Source organism: Micropterus dolomieu, linkage group LG08 (assembly GCF_021292245.1).
Source record: "Micropterus dolomieu isolate WLL.071019.BEF.003 ecotype Adirondacks linkage group LG08, ASM2129224v1, whole genome shotgun sequence".
NCBI lineage: Eukaryota > Metazoa > Chordata > Actinopteri > Centrarchiformes > Centrarchidae > Micropterus > Micropterus dolomieu.
In genome coordinates this window covers 26595761-26622835 of record NC_060157.1, presented here as the reverse complement: position 1 = coordinate 26622835, position 27075 = coordinate 26595761, and the positions used below count along the sequence as shown (strand labels likewise).

The following is a 27075-nucleotide window of genomic DNA, read 5'->3' as shown; positions in this document are numbered from 1 at the left end:
GAGGTGGGGGGGGGGGGGGGGGGTCAACAGGAAATTAATTACAATGAAAAGGAAACAGCAGTTCAGAGTGGCATGGTTCCCTAGAGCACCCATTCACAAATCAGTACCCTTCTCTAACATCAAAAGCTCTTATCGCTTCCTGAAAAAGAAAGACAGGAAATTCAATAGCTAAATTTGTGGATTTGTCTTACTGTATGTCTGAGTCAACTTAATTATGTTACAGTAACCTGACCAGTGAGTCGGAATCATTTCAATCATTTCATTTGCCCCACAAAGTAGGTGGGTATTAAGAAGTGAATAAATAGACAAATTCAGATATTCTCGGGGAACTTTATCACAGCAACATTTTATATTTTATGCTTTTCACTCTACAGGAGTGTACATCTGTTCTGGAAATTATTTTGTTAATAGAAATTAGTTTAATGGTCTTTAATCACTTTTTATAGGATGTGTGGAATGGAAAACGCCGATTTCTTTGAAAGTTTTGGTTTCTTGGACAAATAGCAAATTGGAGGTTACCACCAGAGAGAGCTCCTCCCTGGCATGTATGAGAAAGGAGCATCTGGAAAAAAAGTTTTGCAGATGTTTAAGATTTATGCAAACCTTCGTTCATAATCCAGGATTTAGAAACCTCAAATTAAACCCCATTTCTGTGGAAAAGATTGGTTAGGAGATCACTTCAGAGAAGACTGAGTGGGTGAAAACAAAGAAGAAGATTGTTATCTCACTAGAACTAATTTCTGATGTTAAAATCAAGTCCTTTTAAACAGTTTTATAGATGGACTGAATCTAGAGTGCAATAAGACCTGCGCTCTAGATTCACAAGTGTATTTGGTGAAGGGCATGAGGTTTCATGAGGCTGATTTATTGATATACCCTTGTTTTCATGTAAAATCTGATGGTCTCAGGCTTACTTTGGAGGGTAATTTAGGTCACTCATTTGCAGACAGAGACTGGGATTGTGTATGTAAGAATATCATGCGCAGGTCTATATATTTTTACTTTTTACTAAGTTGAGTGACTGTATGTACAACCCTAATTCCCTAAGTTGGGACGTTGTGTAAAACATAAATACAAACAGAATACAATGATTTGCAAATCCTTTTCAACCTATGTTCAATTGAATACGCCACAAAGATATTTAATGTCCAGCTGATAAACTTTATTGTTTTTTGCAAATACTCACTAACTCTGAATGTATTGCCTGCAACACGTTCCAAAACAGCTGGGACAGGGGCATGTTTACCGCTGTGTTACGTCACCTTTCTTTCATCACACTCAATAAGCGTTTGGGAACTGAGGACACTAATTGTTGAAGCTTTGTAGGTGGAATTCTTTCCCATTCTTGCTTGATGTACAACTTCAGTTGCTCAACAGTCCGGGGTCTCCGTTGTCGTATTTTGCGTTTCATAATGCGCCACACGTTTTCAGTGGGATACAGGTGTGGACTGCAGGCAGGCCAGTCTAGTACCCGCACTCTTTTACTACGAAGCCACGCTGTTGTAACACGTGCAGGATGTGGCTTGGCATTGTCTTGCTGAAATGAACAGGGACGTCCCTGAAAAAGACGTTGCTTGGATGCCAACATATGTTGCTCCAAAACCTGTATGTACCTTTCAGCATTAATGTGCCTTCACAGATGTGCAAGTTACCTATGCCATGGGCACTAACACCCCTCACCCCATCCTTGAGCCTTTCAGGGATGCTCCTTTTATGCCCAATCATGACAATCACCTGTTTCCAGTTAACCTGTTCACCTGTGGAATGTTCCAAACAGGTGTTTCCTCAACTCTCCCAGTCTTTTGTTGCCCCTGTCCCAGCTATTTTGGAACATGTTGCAGGCATCAGATTCAAAGTGAGTGAATATTTGAAAAAAACAACAAAGTTTATCAGTCTGAACGTTAAATATCTTGTCTTTGTAGTGTATTAAATTGAATATAGGTTGAAAAGGATTTGCAAATGAATGCATTCTGCTTTTATTTACGTTTTACACAACGTCCCAACTTCATAGGAATTGGGGTTGTTTGTGGCCCCATAAAGGTTATGGACCACAGGTTATGGGCTTATTGAGCTGGACATTGACTCCCCGTAACTAGACAGCTACTGCTTAATCAAGAGCTGATTCAATGTTTAGACAACATCCAGTGGGAGGAGGATTATCTCAAGGCAAGAGCCTCTGCTATGTGCAGGGGTCTCAAGGAAGTGACCTGACAAGAGGCCCCAAACACAGGCTAAAACTAGAAACTAACCAATGCAGGTCATACAACTATCAACTAAGACCAGCAAATGTTAGAAATATAATGTCTTGAAAATGAATTCATATTTACTCATAGCTTAATGTTCCAGATGTAGATGTGACATGAAAATATCTGACAGAAAAGCTTGTTTTTATAGACCTGGTAAGAATGTTGAACCATGAAGTGAACAGATGATGTGTCAACAGCACTGGAGCCTTGGTGTGACTTAATAGCTGTGCTATGTGTGGGAGTTAAAATAAACCTTATACACTTTCATGACAACCAGCAGCAGCCGTCACACATTCCACTGGACATCTTGATGTTAATTTCTCCTGTATGGCTCGGGGACCTGTGGTCTGTGTGTTTTGATATGAGGAAATTGGTATGAGAAGAGTGAGACCCAGGGGTCTTGCTGTCAATCTATGGTCTGTCCACAACAGGTGTTTCCAATCCTCCCCCCATACAGTCTACATGGCAGCATGTAAGAGTAACAGCTCTACAAAACACTCCTACACTGTGGATCAAATTTAAAATGCTTTGAAAAAACAGGGCATGTAGCCTATTTACAGTCCCCAAAAGATAAAAAGATGAATGCTATACAGCACAAAAGACACAGCTTTACTTGAGGATCTGGAGGCATAATGGCTTAAGGCTGCAGTAACTAGTGCAACTTGTATACATTTTGACATTATATTTTGGTCTCAATCCTGAGCGGTTTAAGAAACTGCTTGAAAAAAAAACTTTTTCTGTCTTGAAAATGTCCCAATTATATAGAATGATTAAATTTGAGGAAATAAAAATCAGTTCTGTGCTTGGTAGCCTAATAGTATTTGCAATAAGGCAGTTTCTCACTTAGCTATAGGCCTAACCTGCTCCTTTTCTCCCTCTTAAAACCCCTGCTCTGCATGGTAATAATTTAGCCTGTACTTTATTAGCTTGTACCCAAGCTATCTTGGTAGCTAGCTAACTGCTGCCAAATAAGCAGTTGCTAATCATGCTAGTTGGCATAGTTCCCTTGATAATTGCTTCTAAGTTAAGTAAATGCAAGAGCACAGTTAAAGGTGTTTTTTACTGAAATGTATTACCTTACAATACCTTGGCTGTGTAGCTGGCAAGTATTAGCCAACTAGCTTAGTTAGTTAGTGCTTTTCTGGCAGAAGTTTAGTTACTAACACACTCTCAGACTACATCCACAACAACTTTTTTGTCATAAGACAGTTTTAAAGAGTTTTAAAGTGAAAACTATCTCCATCCACACCAGCGTTTTAGCTGCGAATCAGTTACAGTATGTTAAAATGACTGAAAAGTGCCCATTCACGTACACTGGACATGCATGTGTCTGTGTAAACAGGAAGCAGATTGTCTACACCGCAGTTGTAGAAGATCAGAATCAGAGTCCTCCGTTTTCACCTGTCTGCACTAATACGCTATACCTGGAATTTTAAAACAAAAACGGGGTGTCGGCAGCATTTCCAAATTTCTCCATTGGGTGTTTGGATTCACCAAGTGTAAATGTAGCAGTAGTGCTGCGTTTTAAAACAAAAATGTAGTGTGGATGTAGCCTGAGTAATCTTTAACATCTGAAAGGATCTTTATGACAGACTGCAACTTGAGAGTTCAAATCCTTGAATAAATCAGGCTAAGCCACATTTTCTGTGAAGTCATTTTCTTTTTGAAGTCAGCACAATATACGCAATAGGAGCAACATGGCACATGTAATCATTTATAGCACTGCTGTGGTGCTATCCCTTCAAAAAGAGACACACACAGTGCGTAATGAATGACCAAAGGCACTTGTCCTTCGGTTGTTAACTTCAATAATATTAACAAACTGTAACTGAACAAACCTTAACAATGTATGCCTGCCTTATGTCAGCCAGGGGGGCCTCTGCTGCCTTCACACTGTACAATATTGACATCTCAAAACATTTTTAATGCTGCTGAGACAGACATAAAAGGAGACTGGCTGCTCTGCCTGGATGCTCTCTGCAGGTCTACACTCACTGATTAAGGTAGAGAGATGGTGCATTACACCATGTAGCCATGTATTTATACATGTATTTACACACTGGCTTTGATCTTCGCCTCAGACAGCTTAAGGAAGAAGTCTGGGAGGTACTTGAAGGCTGCCGAGTCCTTACTTAGAGCTCTGACAAATTGTTTCATAAGGCCCAATTTGATGTGCAGTGGTGGCATCAGCACCTTCCAGGGGTCCACAAGTGGCTCCCACTTGACTTTGTTCCTCCCCACAGAGAACTTGGTCTGCTGTGACCAGTCTCGCCTGTGGAAGTGTGCCCTGGTGTCCCTGCTGTCTCAAAAGCAAAGATAGCAGGGAAACTTGGTAAAACAGCCTTGGAGACCCATCAGAAATGCTGTACTCATCATACTTCATACGTTAAGAAAATTATGAAAATGTTGACAATGTCTCTTATTATAGTTTTAAAGTTTTGCGGCTGTTGGACCCCCGGGAAAGGGCTGATACCACTGCACATCAAACTGGGCCTTTTAAAACAATTTGTCAGAGCTCTAAGCAAGGAGTTGGCAGTCTTGTAGTACCTTCAAGACTTCTTCCCTAAGCTTTCTGAGGCACCGATCAAAGCGGTTGTATAAATACATGTTAATTTTTATTTTAAATTCATGTGTTGTTTTTTTCTGACTTTATGTGAATGGAAAGGTTTTCTACATTTCAAAATCCTGGTCACAAAAGCAAACTTTGTGGGGAATAATGGCCATTTTAGGTAATAACACGTACTACCCAGGAACGGGAATTGTGTTACATAATGTTATCACAGCCTGACACTGCTATGGGGCCTGCTGTAGATAGGTAGCCTGCTGGGAACAGTGCAGAGGAGGATTTCACATGGACACACATACACAATCTTAACACTCATTCTAGAGGAAACTTGTGTTTGTCTGGTCACAGGTTCTCAGGTTGATGCCAGCCAAGTGAGCAACAAGTAGATATATGCCTACAGAATGGAGGCCCTCACATACACCTGTGCATGTATACAGAGACACATATGCACATCTACACATCATTGATAGTTAAACTATTATAATTATGATTTGGCACTTAACTGACAGTCAAACACAACACATAACCTTGTACACATGGTCCAATTTTCAAGTGAATGTAAGCTTCAAGTATGTGCTTGTTGACTGCACAAAAGACACCTATTAGAGGATTTGTGCAGTATCTGAGCTGCTTCATTATCAACGAGGACAAGGACTGACATAATGGCCTGTGATAAAATAGGACTGAGGTCGTTCCCTTATCATTTATCTGACTCTGAGCGAGGAAGAAAGTATGAAAAAACACTAACAGGTGGATGATTTGATGGGTGAGAGAAAAAGAATGTGTGTAAATGAGTGTGAAAGAGAGACATTGTACAGAGCCTCTGTACAGACAGTGGGAACACAGACACAACTTGATATCTATTCTGGAAACTATTGGCTCAAAGGCCTGTGTGTGTGTGTATGTGTTTGTGTGTGTGTGTGTGTGTGTGTGTGAGAAAGACCAGAGAGGGTGGAGGAGCGAAGCAGACGTCTGATGTGTCATGTAATCACTAGGTTTCTTGTCGTCTTTTATCTCTGCGTGTTTCTGTCTGTGTTTGTTTGTCTGTGATACACTACACAGGCTTCACACCTCTACACATAACACGAGCGAAGCTGACATCACAAGAAAACAGTGTACTGAATGATGAAGTGCATATTACATTTATTACACACTGGATGGTGTTAAATGAAAAGGTGGACATTTTAAACCACTTCACTTTAGTTTTCACAAATTTATGATGCATGAATTTATTAATTTCCACCTTTAAAACATGCTTCTTTCACATTTTCACACAGATTTTTACTTAGTATGATGTGTATAATAATCCAGGACAACTTCATTAGTCCAAACATCAATCATGATAAAACATGTAAACTATGTTACCGATGATGCATTTCTTGTTATTATCACACTGAAGCAGTAACAAATAGGCCTGGCCGGGTGACGTCAAAGCCTTCATGGGTCGTATAGCTGACAGTGATCAGACTGCAGCTGCCTTGATGTAAACCAGGTAGGAGGCAGAGCACAGTGGAGGAAGGGAGGTGTGAATGATTTTTGAAAGATACTTTATTCAAAGCACTTTACAGTGCCGTGAAGGAATATATATTTTTAGTGTAAATGTTCTAGCTGTGCAAGTGCAACACTTACAGTGTAGGAGCTGTAGACACAGCAAGTGAAGAATACAAAGGTGGAAAGAAGAGATGTGAGCGTGAACGGAATGAGCCAGCAGGTACCTTGACTGCTACAAAGTGCATTAAAATGCGCACAATGGATAAGACACATGCCTTTGGTGTGAGAGACCTGGGTTCGATCCCCCTCTGTGACCCATCTACCATTGTGTCTCCAAGAAGTCAGTGGACCACCAAGAGCAGCTCCAGACTGTGCAGACCTGGGGGTGGAGATAGGTTCTCCATTTGATGTGACCATTTAATGGCGAAGGTGCTCTGAGAATTGATGATTGCATTTTCAAATATTCTGACTGCGGATCGAGAGTGTACACAGTCTTTAATAACTCAAAAAAAATTTTCATGTGACTCACATTTGCTGGTTCCAGCTTTTAAGATGTGAGGATTTGCTGTTCTTTAAACATCCGTTGGTAGGACAAAACAAGGAATTAGAAGACATCACATAGTGCTTCAGGAAATTGTATTTTCTAACATTTTATAGATTGATATTAACTAATGTATGTTATTACATTGTGTTAGTTGCAGCCCTACACTTCAAATACCCAATTGCACCAGCATTTATATTTTTTGTGTGCTTTCATCACGCCTGTGGTGGCTTTCCAGATACACTTGATTCAGTATGAGTGAAAAGTGGGCGGGCAGTTGGGCAGCTGAGGGGAAGTTTTAGGCAAGGTTTATGCTACTCTCCCTCCCTCTAAGTGAAAAGTTAATATTGTAGCTTTAAGGACGGAGTTAACAGAGTGGTTGATTAGACATCAGAGTGAATTTTCTTTTTCTTCTTCTTTCCTCTGCAGCCATAAATGGAGAGGCAGGGAGGAATGCAGGCTGACAGCTGAGAGAAGAGAAGGGGCTGTGGAGTGTGTGTGTGTGGGGGGGTGGGGGGGGGCTCACAAAGCATTGCTGTTCAACCAGCCATTAGCCTGTAACAGCAGGCTATGCACTGTAGCCTTGCACGGCATTGTGCACCATTCAGCTTGTGTAACCTCTTGCAGCCACACGCAACATAAGGGGTTATTACTGATCCGATTTTAGCGTCACATATGTGACAATGTTTATATTACACCACGAGGACTGGTTTCCTTTAGATGTCATATGTGACAGTGGCAGCATGCTGTTTAGGACATCAAGCTGGTGACAACTGTTGTTAACCTATTCTAGGCTAACAGTTAAAAACGGCATGATACCATTACGTTTATGCCAAATGACAGTGAAATCTGACTCTGAGCCAACAGGTCTTCCACATGAGACAATGCTTTAACTGTCACAGGCAGCGATACCGAATGCACAGTGCAGTATGCAAGGTATCCACGTTTTATTCCCCGCCAGGTGAGCTTTACTTTTATTCCTGGCTTTCATCCCTGCCTTTGATGTCCTCTCTGCTTTCAAGCAGTTAGCAAACAGAAAGCACCGTACGCAAGTGTGGCCTACATCAAACTTTTTAAAAAGAGCCTCAGTTGCCAGCATGTAATAACATTCACTTGTCATTTGTTGCCTGGTCTTTCCAAAAAAAAGAACTGCTCACTGTTATTTAAGGGACATTTTGGATAAATTATAGGAGAAGCACAGTGATAATGATTTACTGAGTATTAAAATCTTTCATGTGTCTCAGTCTAATTGAATTGTTAAGCCACCTTCAAACAGTAATTGTCCATTCATAGCTTAGCAATTGTGACTAGGATCAACACGTCTGTCAAGCTTTGGATTTCTCCACATGCTGAGGCGGTGCGGATGGGGCTGTAGTATGTTTTGGTGGGGTTCAACTTAAATAGGACCAGAACATGCACTCTGTGGGAGCCTTTCCCAAGAGTGAGAAAGAAAACATTAAAAAGCAGGGAGGAGGAGACTAGCTGCAGCTGAAAAAAATAATAACATAAAAATAAAAAATATATAAATAAAAAATTTTCTGTGGTCTATTTGCCACTGTGGTAATTGTAAATGTAATGTGCGGCTCTGGCTCAGGAGCTATAGCGGGTTGGTGTCCTTGGACAAGATCCTGAACCCCGAATTGGGTATGAATGTGTGTGAATGCTAGTTTCTGTTTGAGCACTTAGGCTCAGTGAGTGAATGGTGAATGCAGAAGTATTGTAAAAGCGCTTTGAGTGGTCGAAAAGACTAGAATGGCGCTATACAAATATGGAGCATTTAATGTGCAGCACGCTATAATGGAAGGCTTCACAGGTGTAGTAACAGTAATTAAAAGAAAACATTTTAGGAAATATGCTTAACTATGGGAGATTTTGGACAATATGTTAGACAGCACTGCTGGAAGAATGGTGTTCATCCTCGCAGCAGGGTTCAAGGACTTATGGTATCTATGACAAGGAGAATTATAGCTGTTCTGGAGGCCCATAGTGGGCCAATATCTTCCTTCATGAACACTTTTCCTTTAATTTGTCATCCATCGAATCCCACAGAGGGACTAACTCCTCCAGCTCTATGTGTTTGGTGGGGGTTTTGGGTGGTGGGTGGGATGTGACATCAATATGACACATTCCACTGGGACTGGCTGGCGAGACACAGTTTGCTGTCACATCTACCAGCGTAAACAACGCAGGAAACCAAGACAAACAAACAGATGGCCAAGAAGGCAAACACACTTGCATTTGCTCAGACAGGACGGGAGTCAAACAAAACACATTGCCAATAATATTAAAATGACAGCATGGTCAGGTCCAATATCAGCTTGCCTATGACAGTGAGCGGACAAGAATAGCATCATTTTAAGACAGGCAATGAGCTGCATACCTGACCTGAGTGAGTGTGGGACTAGAAAGCGGCACAGATATGTTTAGCACTCACCATCAGACAGAGAAAGGTCAACAGCCTTTTATTTTTAACCCCTCCGAGCTAATTAGTTTACATTCGCCCTCTCTGTGTCTCCGTCTTCTCTTTGCTCTGCACTTAGCTGATGGACGGTCAACTCCCACAGCCAAACATCCAGCTGTTCTCCTCCCTCCTTGCCTCTTTATTATTCTTTAGCTCTCACCTCCCATCTCTCCTCTCTTCTAATGTCCGCTGTGCCTCGGCAGCTCTGACTCCACTCTCTGCCCCGCCGTTCACCTCCCTCACTTCTTTCATCCTCCCTTCCTTAATCAGCGCCTTAGGCCTTGCTTATCAAAATGACATCTTAGCACCATGTATTATTTAAAAGTGCCCAGGACTGGTCCACATACTTTGGGAGATAATTAATGTCATTAATTTGACAAAGTAATTTTTTGTATTTTAAATCTCAAAGAAGGTTATTAGCAGAGTCTGCAGAAATATCTGTTTTTAATGCCCCACCGTTCAGTCCTGGGCCCCACTGATATAAACCACAAACCAGGCGTCTGTCACAGTCGCCACACAGATCACACACAGCTCTATATCTCTGCTTCACCTGATCATCTGAACCATGTCGACATTCTTGTAAATTACATTAATAAGGACAAAACAAATATTTTGCTATAAGAAAATGATGCTGCATTTAGTTTTGACACAGCATCTCTTAAATAGAAACATAAAAAAATCATCCTTTCACTTTGTTTTACCTCACCACTTATTAATTAATTAATTTGTTTTTAGGTATCTTGTTTGCTTATCTCTCTCTCTCTTTAATATTCCCTTTTCCCTTTTCATCTTTTTTGAAGTATACTGTATTGGATCTTTTTTAATGATATGTGCAATCTAAATTGCGTTTTATCCTAGAAATCTACCCAGGAAATAATTATCTGGCTTCAGAGGATTTGTTTTAAACATTAAAATTCAAAGAACATGATGGCTCAGAACTTTTTCAATCATTTATAAACGGAAAAACCCAGGAAGCAGATATGTGCACCTATTTGTAGCTACTTGTCATTTTCCCTGCATTATGTTGTATATTTTGTCTTCTTCAGCTGTTTCTTAATTTGCCACTGACCACCTGCCAGGCAGACAGACGCTGGCCATTACACAGGCTGCTAGATTAACAAGTCATGCACTGGGCAGCAGCTGGTCCCACTGGAAAAGACATCACGTTCTACATTCTTGTCCCATCCCAGAGACGTCTGAATCACTCCATGTTGGAGAGGAAACATGGAATATCACCAGCAACAGGTGGAGAGTGGAGTTGGATAGAAACTTACAGAACAATATTTGTTCTTACAGCAGACATGTGAAGCATGTCTGTCCATCCTGCCTTCATTCTCACATGTCTGCAGTTACTGATGATTTACTGACATTCTACAGTAATAGAGCTCAATATGAAACAGCACTTTAAATTATATGTCTGACCTTTATGTTCACCCTGGGAAAATGCAGGCTTATGATAAGATGGTTGCAAGTTTGAAATCACGAAAAACTCATTTCTCAGTCTCTAGCTCTGCTCACAGAACTATTTTTATACTACAGAAAATGGCACAATTGTGCAGCCACAGCACATAAAATTAGTCAAGTTGCACTTAGATGATTACAATGATGTTATCTGTAAAATTCTCCTCTGAAGCCAGCTACCGGCCACACAGTGCCGTGCCATGCTGCCTGAAGCTCAGTAAATCCACCGGATGAGAGGCACACATGGCCTGCAGATGCTGGGTGCAGCCTGTCGGTCAACTAGCTTGTCCATCGGTTCTTCAACCGAAGAGAGTGAGTTGCTGCAAGTTTGATTAGTGATTACTGTGTGGTGTGCTGCTAAGCAGCTGCTCAGTGAGACATGGCGCTCTGAGCAGAGTGCAGATTCGTTCACTGTAGGCGCTAATCAGGCTCTGATAAAGAAAATCTGGCTCCACTTAGAGGGAACTCTCAGAGAAAACTACAGCTCATGCGGGACTTGTCATTAGTTGAGGCACGCTGTTGGTGTGTTAGCATGTGTGTGTTTATGACCTGTACGCCTCCTGCCACCTATTGAGCCTTATGATAATCCGGTGTGTGCATGTGCACAAATACCTTTCCGTCAAATGACCGTGTGCCTGTGTTATCTCTACCAGTATGTGCATCTGAGTGCATTTGTGTTCTTTAGTATGCATGCTTGTATGCCTACAATGACCTTAATAACGGAATTACAACGTGAACAAGAGGGTAAGCTCTGTGTGGTCATAGGCAAAGGTCAGATACCCAGAGTATAATTTAAAATACACAGGGGAGTACTGCGTGTGTTTGTGCAAAGTCATTTTGAACCTTAGATTTGAACTGATGATGAACTTATGTTTCCCCTGAGAGAGGAGCCAGAGGAAAGAGAGCAGGAGAAAACAAATCTGCCAAACTGATTAAAAACGTCTCATTTAGAGAGAGGCTTGAATGAGATAACAGTTTCAAGGACCATACCAGTATGCTTTCAAGTTTAGGCTCCTACACTTTAAATCATGTCTGCACTTTTATTATTATACTTGTAAGCAGATTCTTGAAACTTGCAAATGCCACATACTTCTAGTCCATAGTACCTAATAGTGCAGTTCAGTCTTCCGTTGCTCTGGAGGAGCGTTGTCAAGACGGAGGAAAGCATATAGGTGACATCTGAGTGATTTTGGTTTGGTTACAAAGTTTTAATTAGAAAGCATGTGGTGTACAAACAGAAACACAAACGTTACATAATGGGAAATGTAGGTCTTGATATTTCTCGAGCCTGATGTTTCTCCATCTGTGCTGCTTCTATTGTGACCCCCCCCCAACTTCCTGGCAGTGTAACACTAATCTAATATTGCATACCCCTTTAATGCTGACGTCTTCACTCTAATGGATTATATAGTAAACTCTGGATTGTGCTCGTTCCTGTCATATGGAAATACATGGAAACTATGGCTGCCTGGAATGGTACAAAGTGACTCTAAATTAACAGTAGTAAAAGACAGTACTGTGTGCAAAATGGTTGATCATAATATTAAGTGTAAGAGATTTGTAATAAAACATGAAATAAAACGCTTCATCTTTTAACATAGTAATGACTTCCAGTAATAATTTTCTTGTCATATTATTCAACCAGGATCTTATTCTATGCACTCTCCACCCCCATTGTAGAGTACATGGGACACGTGACTCAAACAATGCATATCTGGAAACCTTCTAAAGCTTTCCAAATAAACTCAATTTTACAGAAATCTGTTCAAATGCTTGTCTCTGAGTCAGTCCAACACAGGAATTAGCCCCCTGGATCAGCTAATTTAGCTAATAGGGGGTTAGCCAGAAAGTTGCCCCTATTAGCTAAGTTAGCTGACAACTAGCAAAATTTCCCAATTCTCTGCTACAGGTGGCGAGAGCAGAGTTATCATGACCCATCAAAAGGACCATGTGCAGCTATAAAATCTACAGTTCATGTGTATTATCAAGCTACCAAAACAGTGAGCGTAGTGTTACCCTAAAAGCCAGGCGTATGCAAAAGACACTGACGCATCACACACATCACCAATACAAAACCAATGCTGCTGTTTTACACCACATTAAAAAGCATCACACATCTCATGTCAACATTATACAGGTGACCTGGAACATGAGACGTTTACAAGCCAAGAGGTTTTATTAGACCTTTGTGTGTATATGTGTGCACCTGTGTGTGTAATTACAGGGCTACGAGACTGTGGCACATCAGGTCAGGCAATCATCCATGAAAGCAAAATTTGACTCAGAAATATCTCAAGATATACTTAATTAATTAATGAATTATCACAGTAATTGCATCCTTCCCTACATTCTTCCTTCCTTTCTTTGTCTCTGTCCTCCTTCCTTTCTCTCTTCCTGCCTTCCATCCTTCCTTCCTCATTCTTTCATTCTTCCTGCAGTGTCGCACTGTAATTGCTGCTTGTCTGCCATTAGATAATTACAGGTGTCTGAGAGTGCTTTTTAACAAGCTGCAAAACAAAACCTGTTATTAGATGTGGCCTGTGGCCTGTGGCAATAACACATCAGAGGTAAGAAGCCATGGACGTGACATCGAGACATTTCTCTCTGTATTTTAATTTTGCTCAACATGGTACCACGGTTTTTGTAACTGGAAGAAACTGTTGCTCCTCCTGACAGTTTAGACTGTGTGAATGATAAATGATTCTCTGCCCTCCCCTCTCTAAACGTGGGTTTACATTCTCTGGAAGTGTATTACACCGTCTAACCCCGCCCACAGCCTCAGCTCGACCTTCAAAATGTTTCTAAGTCAAAATGAACCTTCCAAAACTACTGTGTTGTGGTGCGCAGGTGCTACTAATACCATTAATGATGCCTCTGTCCCATAAGCCGTAACAGTAGTCTAATTTCCATCTAAATGTAAAGAAATGTTTCTGAAAATCTGCAGCAGAACATGCAAACTAAAGTGCATTTTCATCCACTACTGTGAAATATTAGATAATTTTACCATTCGGATCCTGTTTGTGTCATGTATCAAGTTGACTTACAGTCTTCCCGTTGACCCATTTATCAATGTTTCCATTGCACTTGATTTACCAAGTTTTCAAACTCACCCAAGAGTAATTTCCACTGAGGTTTTTATGTGATACGCAAACTAAAAATGTAAATCAAAACATGTGGCTGGAAACACACTTAGTGTGACAGTGAGCCAGCACACACAGTGCCAGGACCCTGAAACTGAAGCAGCTAAATGGAATTCAGCCCTGATTGTTTTTAATATTTACACCAGTGCTGTGAAAAAAAGTCTACAGCTGTGATTGTTTGAGGGTGTTTTTCATCAGTGGGGGTCTGTAATGTTAGCGCATTAAAGCTGGACGTTAACTGTACGTAATATTTATAGCCTCTTCACTAGTAACTGATACAGATGAGGGCGAGTCACTAACCATGATGGGCCAATATACAGTATCACAAATAACATTGTAAGCACATGGCAGCTCACTCTACCAGCCATCCTATGGTTTTTAATGAGACCATCTCCATTTCCTATTCCTCCTCTCTGCCCCTTCATCCTCCCCTTCAAGTCCTCCTCCTCCTCCTCTATCTCCACCTCCTCTTTTCATCCAGAGAAGCCGCTGCCAACTCGCGAAACCTAACTCACCGTCCTTTCATAACAACAAACCTGTTCCCTCTCTCTCTCCCCGCCTCTTCCCCCTGAGCCTAAAGTCTTTCTCTCCCTCTTTTCTCTTTGTCCAGATTCTTTCAACCCCCCCCCCCCCCCCCCCCCCCCCCCCCCCCCCCACCCTCCCCACCCCTCTCTCATTTTTCTGCCTCTCTGTCTCTAGTGCTGGTGGTTGGTAGGCTTTACAGCACCATTGTTCTGGTATCCGCACATTTCCGGAGACTGTCGCTTACAAAGGCTTCGGGAACACACTCTCGCACTCCCACTGCCTGATGCCAGCCCTCACCTGCCCACACACACACAGAGACACACACACATCTGAGGAGAACGTCAGTTGTTCGCCAAAAAAAAACACATTCCTACACACACACACACACACACACAAACCTCTAAGAAAGGTGAATTACAGAGGATTTACCCTGATCCTCTTTCATGTGTAGTTCTGTTCATTCCCAATCCCTTGCTTCCGCCCTGCCTTCCCTCCTTTTGCAGAAATGATGATGAGTCGCTCCCTCCCCCGGTTGAACTTAATCACATCACTTAATGAAAAGTAATTTGCTAAATGACACTCAAAAGCAATTACTGAGGGCGAGAAAAAAACCTATATTATCGTGGTAGTGTTGTAAAAAGCTAAAAAAAAAAAAAAGATTTGTTGCTAAAAATTAAATTTGCTTAACAATATCTCTGCAGGTGCACTTGTGCGCGCGCACACACCAGCTTCCTACAGGTCCTCCTTCCACCCCCACCCCCAGAGGAGAATAGAAATCGAAAGTGAAAAGAAGAGAGGAGGCACTGCTGCTTCTTTTGTCCCTGTGATCAGCCTCAGAGAGCTTTCACTCCCTCTTTCTCTCAAACACACACACATACATACATTCACACACGCACCAATTAACCTCGTCTCTGACCTGGGGGTTTAGGCACAACCTTTAACCTTGGAGCTCGTCCTCAGAGGCGTCAGGAGTCTGAACGGACAGCTCCCTGTCTCTATAATGACACACACTTCATGTCAGACAGCCTTGTTCTCCTTTCCGCTCTGAAACACATCCTTGTCCTTATCATTTCCTCTCCTGATTTTCCTCTAATGCCCTCTTAGCTGGTCCTATCTTACTTTCTCCCCAGACACTTGAGTCTCTCCACAACTCTCAGAGGTTGCAAAGATGTTCTCTTACAACTCTGACACTGTTCCTTTTACTGAGTCTCTATACTTCTATTATATTCTATAAATACTTTCTTAAAGATGAATGGGCTTCTGAGATGAATGCTGAGGCACAAGATGAGTTTTGGAATGAGATGAAACCAGATATTATGATACAGATTTTTTATGTTGGGGCGTGATTTAAATAATGGCTGAGCAAGATGCGTTCTTCTGAACTTATTTTAAGATATTTGAGATCTATTTAGATCTTTAGATCTAAAGGGGTCAGCCCGTCTTTATCTTTAGATGGATAGGTTCACAAGTGTTCTAGTCTGTCTTATTCAATTCAATTCACTCGTTTTTATAGCGAATATAATTCATAACAGACTTTACCTCATTGTACTTTTCATAGAGAAGATTTAGACCGTGCTCTTTGTAATAGTATTACCAGAGAGCCAACAGTTCCCACCATGATCAAGCAGTATTGTAATAATAATATAGGCTATCATGTATTAGCAAAAAATAATGTAATTTCTGTGTAGATTCCATTGTGCTTGTTCATTCTAAAGCACAGATGATGCTCATATAAGCCCCTGAAAAGTTTAAATCACATGTCTCTATAACATATAAATATGTAACTACGACAGTTATAAAACATCTTCAGCTCATAAAAAGTTTAACAGTCAAACACTCTGCTTTATCAGGACTGTATGGTGGTGTTTTAATCAGTTTTAAATCAAACAACCCTCCAACTATCATCAGACTGAGATTCAGCTGTTGCTAAATCCTGATTGGACGTGACAGCGCGGCCCTGTTGGCCAAAGGGGTTAAGGGACTGACCATGAACTGCAGTGTCCCCTGTTCACGTCCGGCTGGAGGCCGGAGACTATGGTCGTTCCCACTTCTCTCTACTCTCATTCCCTTTCATGTACCCGCTTTTCACTGTCAAATAAAGGTTTAAAATGCTCCCCAAAAAGCATGACATCATCGTTTTCCAACTCCGCCCCTCCCACTTGTAACCAGTGATAAGACCACAGAGAAAAACACAAATATCCAGAAACAGTACTATTTTTTTTTTTTCATGCAGGATGCCATCACTCGTCATCTTCGCTTTAATGCCTTACGTCTTGATTTTTGAAATGGGGAAACTGAAAAATAACTCTGACCCTGCCACTCCTTACCACTGCGTTCTCTGGATGTAGGCTATCCATGCATTGAAGCGCGATCTGATGTTTTGGGGGTTTTAAGCTACCTGACAACAACAACATCAACAACAACAACAACAACAGTGTTGAAAATGAACTACAAATGAAAAGGAGACAAAAACTGGGGAAAACCTGCCATTGCTGCTGCGTGTCCTGAAAACTACCTCAGAGCTTTGTCAGCCGTCATAAAGGGTTGAGACACCCTGGTTGCTAACAGCAGGCACTAATAGACTTTAATTGGAGGAATGAGCCCATTGTCTTCAGCTCCAGGGAACAACGCTTTAGGAAGCATTTTATTGATGGCCATTACTCAGATACATCTTTAGCTCACTTGTAGTAGTGCAGGTGTCAGACAGCAATACTGATGACTTTTCAGTGTCATTTACTGAATTAAAATGAGTTAATAAGAACAGATTTAGTGAAAAGAAGCCTTATTTTTCTTTCACAGCGTGGTATGTGTTATACTTTTTAACTTTGTTCAGTTCCCACGTACATGCACATGCAGGACTGGACACACAAATACATCCAGAGGGGTCATGAGCAGCGCTGGAGGTGTGGAGTGGGTGTCTCTATTTGCGGATTCAGCTGGGCTGTTTTAGGAGGACCATAAACAGAGCAACACCACCCACAGAGAGAGCGAGGGGCGACCCCAGAGACCGGGAGAGCACCAGGGGCCCTAAAAAAGACACATCAGTTATCTTATCTCTGTGCGGGGAGACGCAGGGGCCAACACTCCCATCAGCCTTGCATCCGACGTGTTTAGGCTACTGTTTCTACCAGAGCTTTTTCTGCACTGTGTTAAACTGCTGTGTTAAACACGGAATAAAAGAATCAGAGATGTTACTATAAAGTCTGCTCTGGAAGGTAATGAGACTGACAAGGAGACAGATTTAAGGAGCGCAATCGCATAAATATATTTTATAAAGTTTCTTATAGCCTTTAATGGGACTCTCATATTTGCTTGTTTCTTCATCACTGGAGAGTTAAATACATGAAACTGTGAAATGGGCACACACAAAGCGGTTTTGTATAAGAAAACAAATGCATTTTCAATTTAGGTGCACTAAGGTAAAAGAAGTGAATAGATGTTTCTTTTTCCCGCCCATGTCACTGCAAAAATATTAATCCTAAAGGACAAAGTTGCCTCTTTTCCTGTTTTAAAATCCATTTTAAGTTGTAAGCAAGTGAACATTTCTGCCAGTGGGTTGAGACAATACCTCTTTTCAAAGCTTTCTCACTTGCAGACACCATCAGGAACAAGTGGCAGGACCTTGAAACCATTTCCAATAAAATATCTCTGCTACAGATTCACATTTTTTTTAAACGTGTCTCAAGTAAAACACTTCTTCAATGTAGCACTCACAGGCTTAACATGAATATATAGCCTAAGCTCCACATTTTCCAGAGACTAATCAAAGTAAGCCCAGTGACCTGGAGACAGTCCTGAGCCTTCACTGAATCACTTCTGAGGATTCGTTATGGAGTAGAAAATATGGATTGACTAGAACAGTCAGTCTACTTACCGCAAACGAGCATTAGGAGTGACGCTTGCATCTCCGAGCGCGCATCTACCCGCGGTGCTGCAGGCAACCTGCGGGACGCAACAGTCAGTGTTGAAGCGAACAGCGAACACACCACAGACAAATTACACAAGCACCCATAGAGTTTATTTATCAATGAGATTTTTTTTTTAAACACGTAAAAGTTGTAGACCATGCAGACGAGTGCACCCGAAGGTTGGTTAATTTTTTCCCACTGGAGGTCCCCAACGCATGGTTCTGGGGCACCCAGGGGACCTTGCGTGTTTTCCGTCTGTTTTCAAATTCACTATCTCTTTCCACTGGTGTGCTCCTCTGTGCTGGTCAAATCTGCCCAACATCTGCTCAAGGTGTTAATCTATCTGGTCGTCTTTTCCCTCAAAAAGTTAGTCATCTAATCACAAAGCGAGCCCACACTCACCGTGTCAGATGTTCGCTTCTGTGTCGTGTAATTCAGTCTCCCTCCTGGTCCACTTGGATGGTGGGCCAAACACTACCACACACTTGCTGCGGAGTTGCAGGACAGATGCGGGGCTGAGCAGCGTGAATGCGACGAGGAGCCCTCAACTCCTGGGTCTCTGAGTTGGAAACCCCGAGCTGGAGTCCCGGAGCGGAGCGGGGCAGGCAGGCGGTCCCGCCGACTGTGTGGTCGCTGGTTCGAATCCCCGGGTGGGCGGATACAGGAACCCTTTTTTTTTTTATGGAGTTTCTTTTTTAGCATGCTTTAGTTCCATGTGGCACACCAACATTTTTAACCTGACCACATTTTTTTTTGTTTTAACAATAAGCATCTTGCAAAATGTTGAGGGGTCCATTTAAACAGCAAGGTCCAGATTTGTCTCCATTAAAGTGAAATATTACACGTCATTTTAATGGGCATGAGCGATGTGTAAACGAAAATAAATAAAACATAGGCCTATAAAATAAGCATGCAACATTGTTTAAAATATAATTAATATTCCCATGTGAAACACTGAATATGTTTATGTGATGCCCTGGAAATGTCTCTCTAAACACATACTAAGGTAACAGATGCTGCCTGGTTACTCAGATAGTGTGTTATGCAGATGCAGGTGCTTATTGGATGTGTGTACAGATGTTAGCCCCCTTTTTCGCTTGAAATAAAGTTCTTAAAATGTAAAAAAAATAGCCTATCAAAATGTATATTTGTAGGCCCAGTACAAAAACAAAACAGATAAACAAAAACATAACAGAATAAAATAAAACAACTAAAGGTCAGCCCCAGTCAGTGATGGTCAAATTCATAGCTGTTATGAGCGTTGTTGAATTATTGACACTGTAAATTTACCACTGAAAATAACTAAAAATGGCCAAAGAAAATCAACTGAGTGGCTTTTCAGGTTGAGTTTATAACTGTTATTTCAAAAATATCATGACTTTGCTCTAAGTTGAGAAGACCATCAAGGAGTTAAAAGTAATATTTTAAACCACAGAGGATACAAGCGTTTCCAACGCCTGTATAAAAGGGGGAACCACTGTCACAATTAAGGGCCACCACCATGGCCTAATCTAGAAGCACTGCTGTAGGAATATTTCAACATTAATTAACATCAATGTTTTGGGGGGAAATTGGGATAATTAGAATTTTTTTTAAAGGACAGGTGGCTCTCATATCCATGCTGCAGACAAGATGGTTGATTTCAGCAATATTATCATACATCATATTTCCTAAACATGTAAAACTGCTGCAATATAAAGCAGCTCACAGGCATAATAATATTAGTTTAAAGACTAACAAAACAACATTGCATGACAGTGATGACATGTTAATAGATGTGTTTGATATTATTGGACACAAATTTAGCGGGCTCATTACAGTCTTGCTTTGAAAAGTTTTCCTCTCTAAACCCACCGCATGTTTTCCAACGAGCCCGTCCGTGTCTGGGAGCAGGAATGCGCGCTCCCTGCTGGACGGATTAGATTCCCTTTCATTGCACCCAATGAGCAGCCCGTGGCCGCGCACAGATCTCAGATCCCCTGCACGGTCTCAAAACATCAGCCTTATCCAGCAGGTGGTTGGGACGATTTCCATTATAATTTACAGTCATGCAGTGGGAAACAAAGTTCAGGGGAAAAAACATTCATGTAGCTTCAACTTGACCCAATTAATTAATTAATCTTCTATAGCATTACGTTTTTGTAACTAAATATATGAAACGCAATCTATCATATTTTACATGTTACAGTACATTTGATCATATCTGTCTTTCTGTCTATCTGATGTGTACAGGTGTTCAACAGAACAAAGCCTGGTAAACCTCTGTCAAATTGCACATTCCCTGTGCAGGCTAAAGGACAGTCTCTCTTTGTTAGAGCTCAGGATCCAGTGCCAGAACCCAAACAGAGAATAGCAGAGCTCCTTCATACTGAGAACAACAGGGTAATGAACGGAAGCAGACATAGAGTGAATGAAACACTGGTACTATATGCTAAGGAACCTGTGACCTCCACTGCTTTAAGTGTGCTGGGACTCATGTGAGTCCACCAACCTAGAGAAGAGTGATAAATAGTGATGAAAAGCAACATAACGTTCTTACTTATAGGCCTTCAATTTTGAGGTACTTGTACTTTGCTTGAGTATTTCCATTTCATGTTACTGTACACTTCTACTCAACTCGATTTCAGACAGAAAAATTCCTATACATTCATTTGACAGCCATATATATATATATTATTATTATTGTTATTATTATTATTATAAACTGCAGGGCATTGTTTAAAATGAAACCAGTTTTTGGCTTGTAATCCTCTTACATAAAAGCTGTGTCCAATATCACATTTCAGTTGTTACCACCAAAGACTTATTTACCTTCTCAACTTCTTAAATGGTTTCATTTAATAATTTGAGGCCCAAAGAGGTACAATTATTCAATATTTCACAAAAAAAGTCCAAAAGAATGAATACAAATTTTCTTCAACAGAACTTTTGTTTTCTCTTCTTTCCTACCCAATTAGTCATCACAAGACCCCTCAGATTTATCGTGTGGCCTTTTGGAGAGGGGCTGACCCCAAGATTGGGAACCACTGAACTGGCTACTTAAGTTGTTAGACGTGAAATAACTTAACTCAACTCAACTTTCACTGAAAACAAAACTGAAAAATACTTCAAAACTCTATAAAGCTGGGGGGGAACTGCAGATTCAGGTGGGGTCTGTGGGGTCATCACTAAGTGACCCTTTTCACATACAACACAGCATTGCTTATTAGCGATGGATTCATCACTAATAAGCATATATGTACTGCAAATTTGCAATACATTACAATACAATTGCAATTGCATATACAATGATATTGCAAATATTATGCACACATGATCAGACAAACAAAACTCATAATGTGATGAATTTACTGTTATTAACTGTTTTTATTTGTTTCCATCATCACACCTTGGAATGAATTTTGCATATTAGAATACTTGTGTATGCATTTATATGTAATTAATCAAGAGTTTTCTTTTGTAATAAAAATAAACACAATTTAATTTTAAAAATCAAACTTTTCTCTTTGTAAATACCATACTAATCTGGTCAAATTACAGCAAAAACATGAAATCTTTTGGTCAAAATAACAAATTTCTGATAACATACTTATTATTTATGAAATCAATTAACATGGCCTATACAATAAAACAAATACTCTCCATAGGTCATCCACTTGTTGTAATACAGTAGCTTAAAGACAAAAACACCATACAGGACAGTGTTGACATCGAGGAGTCAAAAAGTGGTACAGTACATAGACAGAGGAAGGCATTTCTGTGATTTAACACTTGACAGGTAATGTGTAAAACTTGATATATCAGGGAAAGAATGGAGGTACCGAAGGTTTTCATGTGTGATGTGGTTTTTCTCTCCCGGTCACAGCATCAACCAAAACTCTGCTCTGGACTACAGCAGCAGCAAATGGTAAACAGGGAACTGTATCACCCTCACACACAGTTACTGTACTTCTGCACTTGTTCCCGGATGTCATCCCGCACCACAGTAGCGTTTTCCTTCAGCTCATCCAGCTCCATGCGCTGCTTCTGCATCCGCTGCTCGTTATTCTTGAACTTTTTCTCCAGTTCTGCAAACACAGGGAGTAAGGAAGAGGTCAAAATGGGCAACAGCAGGGGAATATGTACATGTGAATACCATCAAGGTTAATTAAAGTATCCACTAGAATCATAAGGTACCAAGTAAGCATTCTAGATGTTCTCATGACGTAAGATAAGACATCTCGTAATTTGTATGATAGGATTTCTCCCACATGGCAAGGTGCAGAACAGCGTGAGCATCAATGCAGGTGCATCAAAACTAACACATGCTCTCCAGTGCACCATGATTTATTCATCAAACACTTTGGGCCATCTTGTCTTCATGCAGTAATGTCCTGTTGTTGACAGCTGCTTTATTTAACCAGAAACAATGAAACGTAACCCCAAACAGTCTCGGATGCAACCCTGCTGAAGGCAATGTTGTCAAAGATGTGAATAACCTATAGTGTACTGTTGTGTTGTGCAACATATTTAAATTTTGATGGACTAGTATAAAATAATGTCAATCACAACTTGCAAGCGGTTTTAAAAAATCAGGAGTGTTTGTGTTTCTAAAAATTCTATAACCCATTAACATCCATTAACAACCCATTATCAACTAAATTTCTTTCTTTCTTTTAGCAAATGAAAGCACATTTTTGGCGGCTTAAACGTGCACAAAAACTCACGAAACTTTGCACAAAATGCAGTTGCGGTGTCATATGTTTTCGTTCGAGTTTTTTGTGGCAGATGTATCATGTCCAGACCTACAAAAAAGCCTCTGGTAGTGATGCCCTAAACCCAACAGGAAGTTGTCCATTTTCATTCTTGGCGATTTACAGGTTCCAAGCTTTAACAAACTCCTCCTACAGAATTGATCCGATCCATGTCCAATTTTTGCTTTGCAAGCTAAAAGCGAAGACGATGAAACGTCGGGCTATCTCTGAGTTTTCATCAAAGTGTGGGTCCGTGCCGTCAAAAATCAATGAATCGCCATGAAACATTTGCATATTTGAGAAGAGTCCCACACTGAACGCATCTACAAGCCAATATTCAATCAATGTCAAAGGGCCACCTACTGGCAACAGGAAGTAAGCTCTTTGTGATAAGGATCATTTGATTTACTTGAATTTTTCACAGTGTGGTCCACACTTGATGTTGTGGTTCACAACATATAATTAGTGGATGTTCTGTAGCGCCACATAGGGGATACAGGAAGTGACGATTAACTGCTATGTGAGGTGACCAAAACACAAAATAAGTCAATAACTTTATTCAACCTCCCTCAACTTGTGTTCTGTGTCATGTTATCTTCTGTCAATGACTATCTAAAAATGCACACTAGTCCCTGTTCTGTCTTCTCCTGGTTGAAATAATAAATGAACCTCAAACCTCGGTACACATAGGCAATGCAAATAACAAAATCAGTAGTATGTCTTTAGCCAAGCGTTTTTTGGTGTAGTCTTATCCCTAAAGCCACGTTTGGTTTTTAGCTTCCTTTGTTTACATTCAGTAACATAAGAAGGCCACAGAGAGGAGACGTAGTGCAGAAGCTGACAGTGGGCAGTGGTCTGAACTTCTTTCGGTTCAGAGAGGAGTTCTTTTAATTTACACTTTTAAAAAAATGCTGAATTAGCTATTAGCAGTTCCTTTTTGCAGTATACCCATGAATACAGAGACAACTATAACTGGATTGCTTTTTTAGATGTAAACTGAAATACATGATGATTCTCAGGGAAACAGTTTATTCCACTTTCCTCCATACATTATTTCATCAATCAAAGCCACCACCTTATATGCAAGGGATTTCCTCACACTCCAATCATACTAAATTGTAAACAATGGCTAAAGTGTACTTTACATAATGAAAAGAACACTTCAGATACTCACTGCTGAGTTGTTCTATCCCCTTGCTGGCTTTATTGAGGAGGTCTTCTGCCTCCTTCTTCATATCCTTGACCTTCTGGTCGATGTCACTCAGATCTCCAGACCCAAGAGAGTCCAACTTCATCTTCAGCTCATGGTACCGTCTCTCTGTGTCATTGAGGCTCTGGTAGATGACAAAATATTGTTAGTTTTGAATTCACTTCGTTTATTGAAAAAAAATATCCTGATATTGTCCACAATGTTTACTTCCTTTTATGTATTTTGGGACAAAAACCACAAACACAACTTGCGGTCCACATACCTGCTCCAGTGAGGACGCAAGATCTGTGGCGTTGTCCGCCTGTGCCTTGGCGTCCTTTGCCATCTGTCTGTTCTGCTCCGTCTTGTTCCTCAGGGCTTCCACCGCTAAGGAGAGGTTGTTTAAACGCATCATGACATCCATCTGCTTATCCTCCAGCTGCATCAGCCTCTCATCCACCTAGAAGGGAACAAAAAAGTTAAGAATTAAGGGGGCAATTGGGGAGATATGGGAGAATGTAGTATGTTCACATCATGTTGAAACCTTCAGTTTTACACATTACACAGATATGTTATCACACACCAACACACAGCCAATTTACAAGCGTCCTGTACCTCAGCTGTAGCATTCCTTGTGCTGTTCAGGTTGTTGTGGGCCTCTTTCAGGGCTGCATTTGCTTTCTCTATGGCTTTTTCAGACACATCCAATGCCTGCTTGGTATTATTGGCTGCATCTTTCACTCCCTCTGCTCGGCTCCTGCACAATGCCACGAGAAATTAGACAGATGAAAAAGCTTATTGTTATAGTCCTTAGTAATGAGTATATGTTGTGATCAGAGTAGGAAAGATGATTTTTTAGCATTTGAACACCAACACAAAGACGCTTCTACTTTAAAATAAATAGATAAATGCCCACAGGAGTGACACCCCCAAAACAAAACCCCAAAATTTAAATATATGGTACAAAAAGGAAAAACAAATAAAGGTCGTACAGCAATGTAGATTGTACTTTACAGATCAAACAGTCCCTACAATCCTTAGATATAATACTGAGTGACCGAGAAATGTTAGCATTTATTTGGAGTCTTGTTTCTGGCCACCCAACAATATTCACTCCACCAGCTCCTGAGGGAAATATCTGGCTCTTTAGCTGCCAAATGCTCCTCCAAATTCACTATATAGCCACTAACTTTGGGGACTTTTTCCCCCTTTTTTTGGATAGGAAAGTGGCTAACAGGAGGAGACAAGGGAGAGAGAGATGGGGACAAGCAGCACAGGGCCGCAGGTCAGACTGAAACCCAGGCTGCTACAGTAAGGAGTCAGCCTTGTACCTGGGCACTCAACCAGAAAAACCTGAATGAGTTTTTACATTTTTATTTAGTTATAAAATCTTTAGACTTTAATAGCTTTCAGCAGCTTCCTGCGCATGTTCAAAACTATCTGCACATTTAAAATCTCTCCCACATATCTGTGTTCTCTGACATGCCCAAAAAAAAGTCATAATATTAAGAGACTAACGTCATCATTTGATGAGAAGTCTACCTGTCCTATTCTCTGCTGTGCATCATTAATCCGCCAGTGTGGGACTGCATGTTGCATGTGAAACCGAAAGTAACTGAAACACTTGTGATCAGGCAGAAATCTCACCATAAACCCACACACGTTAACCTCAGCAGCTTACAGTCCAAAACAGAGCTTGGCTTCAGTTTTTAGATGTTTATGTTGCAAAACTCTACCTGCTACGTTACCACTCGTCACAGCTGTCTGGACTCACAGCGCGAGCTGTATCGCTGGTATGGCATCAGCTGGGCGGAGTTGATTCGCTCCCCAAGTCTATCTTAAAAGTTATACATTTGTATTTCACTGTGTGAGGAAATACACTCACCTAAAGGATTATTAGGAACACCATACTAATACTGTGTTTGACCCCCTTTCGCCTTCAGAACTGCCTTAATTCTACGTGGCATTGATTCAACAAGGTGCTGAAAGCATTCTTTAGAAATGTTGGCCCATATTGATGGATAGCATCTTGCAGTTGATGGAGATTTGTGGGATGCACATCCAGGGCACGAAGCTCCCGTTCCACCACATCCCAAAGATGCTCTATTGGGTTGAGATCTGGTGACTGTGGGGGCCATTTTAGTACAGTGAACTCATTGTCATGTTCAAGAAACCAATTTGAAATGATTGGAGCTTTGTGACATGGTGCCTTATCCTGCTGGAAGTAGCCATCAGAGAGATGGGTACATGGTGGCCATAAAGGGATGGACATGGTCAGAAACAATGCTCAGGTAGGCCGTGGCATTTAAACAATGCCCAATTGGCACTAAGGGACCTAAAGTGTGCCAAGAAAACATCCCCCACACCATTACACCACCACCACCACCAGCCTGCACAGTGGTAACAAGGTATGATGGATCCATGTTCTCATTCTGTTTACGCCAAATTCTGACTCTACCATCTGAATGTCTCAACAGAAATCGAGACTCATAAGACCAGGCAACATTTTTCCAGTCTTCAACTGTCCAATTTTGGTGAGCTCTTGCAAATTGTAGCCTCTTCTTCCTATTTGTAGTGGAGATGAGTGGTACCCGGTGGGGTCTTCTGCTGTTGTAGCCCATCCGCCTCAAGGTTGTGCGTGTTGTGGCTTCACAAATGCTTTGCTGCATACCTCGGTTGTAACGAGTGGTTATTTCAGTCAAAGTTGCTCTTCTATCAGCTTGAATCAGTCGGCCCATTCTCCTCTGACCTCTAGCATCAACAAGGCATTTTCGCCCACAGGACTGCCGCATACTGGATGTTTTTCCCTTTTCA

General features: G+C 41.1%; 2 protein-coding genes across 5 annotated transcripts in view; both read right to left on the bottom strand.

Annotated features, from left to right (window-relative positions):
• lamb2 (laminin, beta 2 (laminin S)) overlaps positions 1 to 18870 on the bottom strand; it is a 46997-nt gene extending 28127 nt beyond the window's left edge. For both annotated transcript variants that reach the window (XM_046056141.1, XM_046056142.1), the window contains exons 1-2: positions 18742 to 18870; positions 18306 to 18373 (exon numbers count right to left, since the gene is read on the bottom strand). In XM_046056141.1, coding sequence (XP_045912097.1) covers positions 18306 to 18336 — 31 coding nt within the window. In that variant the 5' untranslated portion in view covers positions 18337 to 18373; positions 18742 to 18870. The remainder of the gene's footprint in view (positions 1 to 18305; positions 18374 to 18741) is intronic.
• Positions 18871 to 21685: 2815 nt separating this feature from the next.
• Positions 21686 to 27075, bottom strand: part of lamb2l (laminin, beta 2-like) — a 54593-nt gene continuing 49203 nt past the window's right edge. For all 3 annotated transcript variants that reach the window (XM_046056325.1, XM_046056326.1, XM_046056324.1), the window contains exons 32-35: positions 24877 to 25018; positions 24545 to 24721; positions 24247 to 24406; positions 21686 to 22406 (exon numbers count right to left, since the gene is read on the bottom strand). In XM_046056325.1, coding sequence (XP_045912281.1) covers positions 22270 to 22406; positions 24247 to 24406; positions 24545 to 24721; positions 24877 to 25018 — 616 coding nt within the window. In that variant the 3' untranslated portion in view covers positions 21686 to 22269. The remainder of the gene's footprint in view (positions 22407 to 24246; positions 24407 to 24544; positions 24722 to 24876; positions 25019 to 27075) is intronic.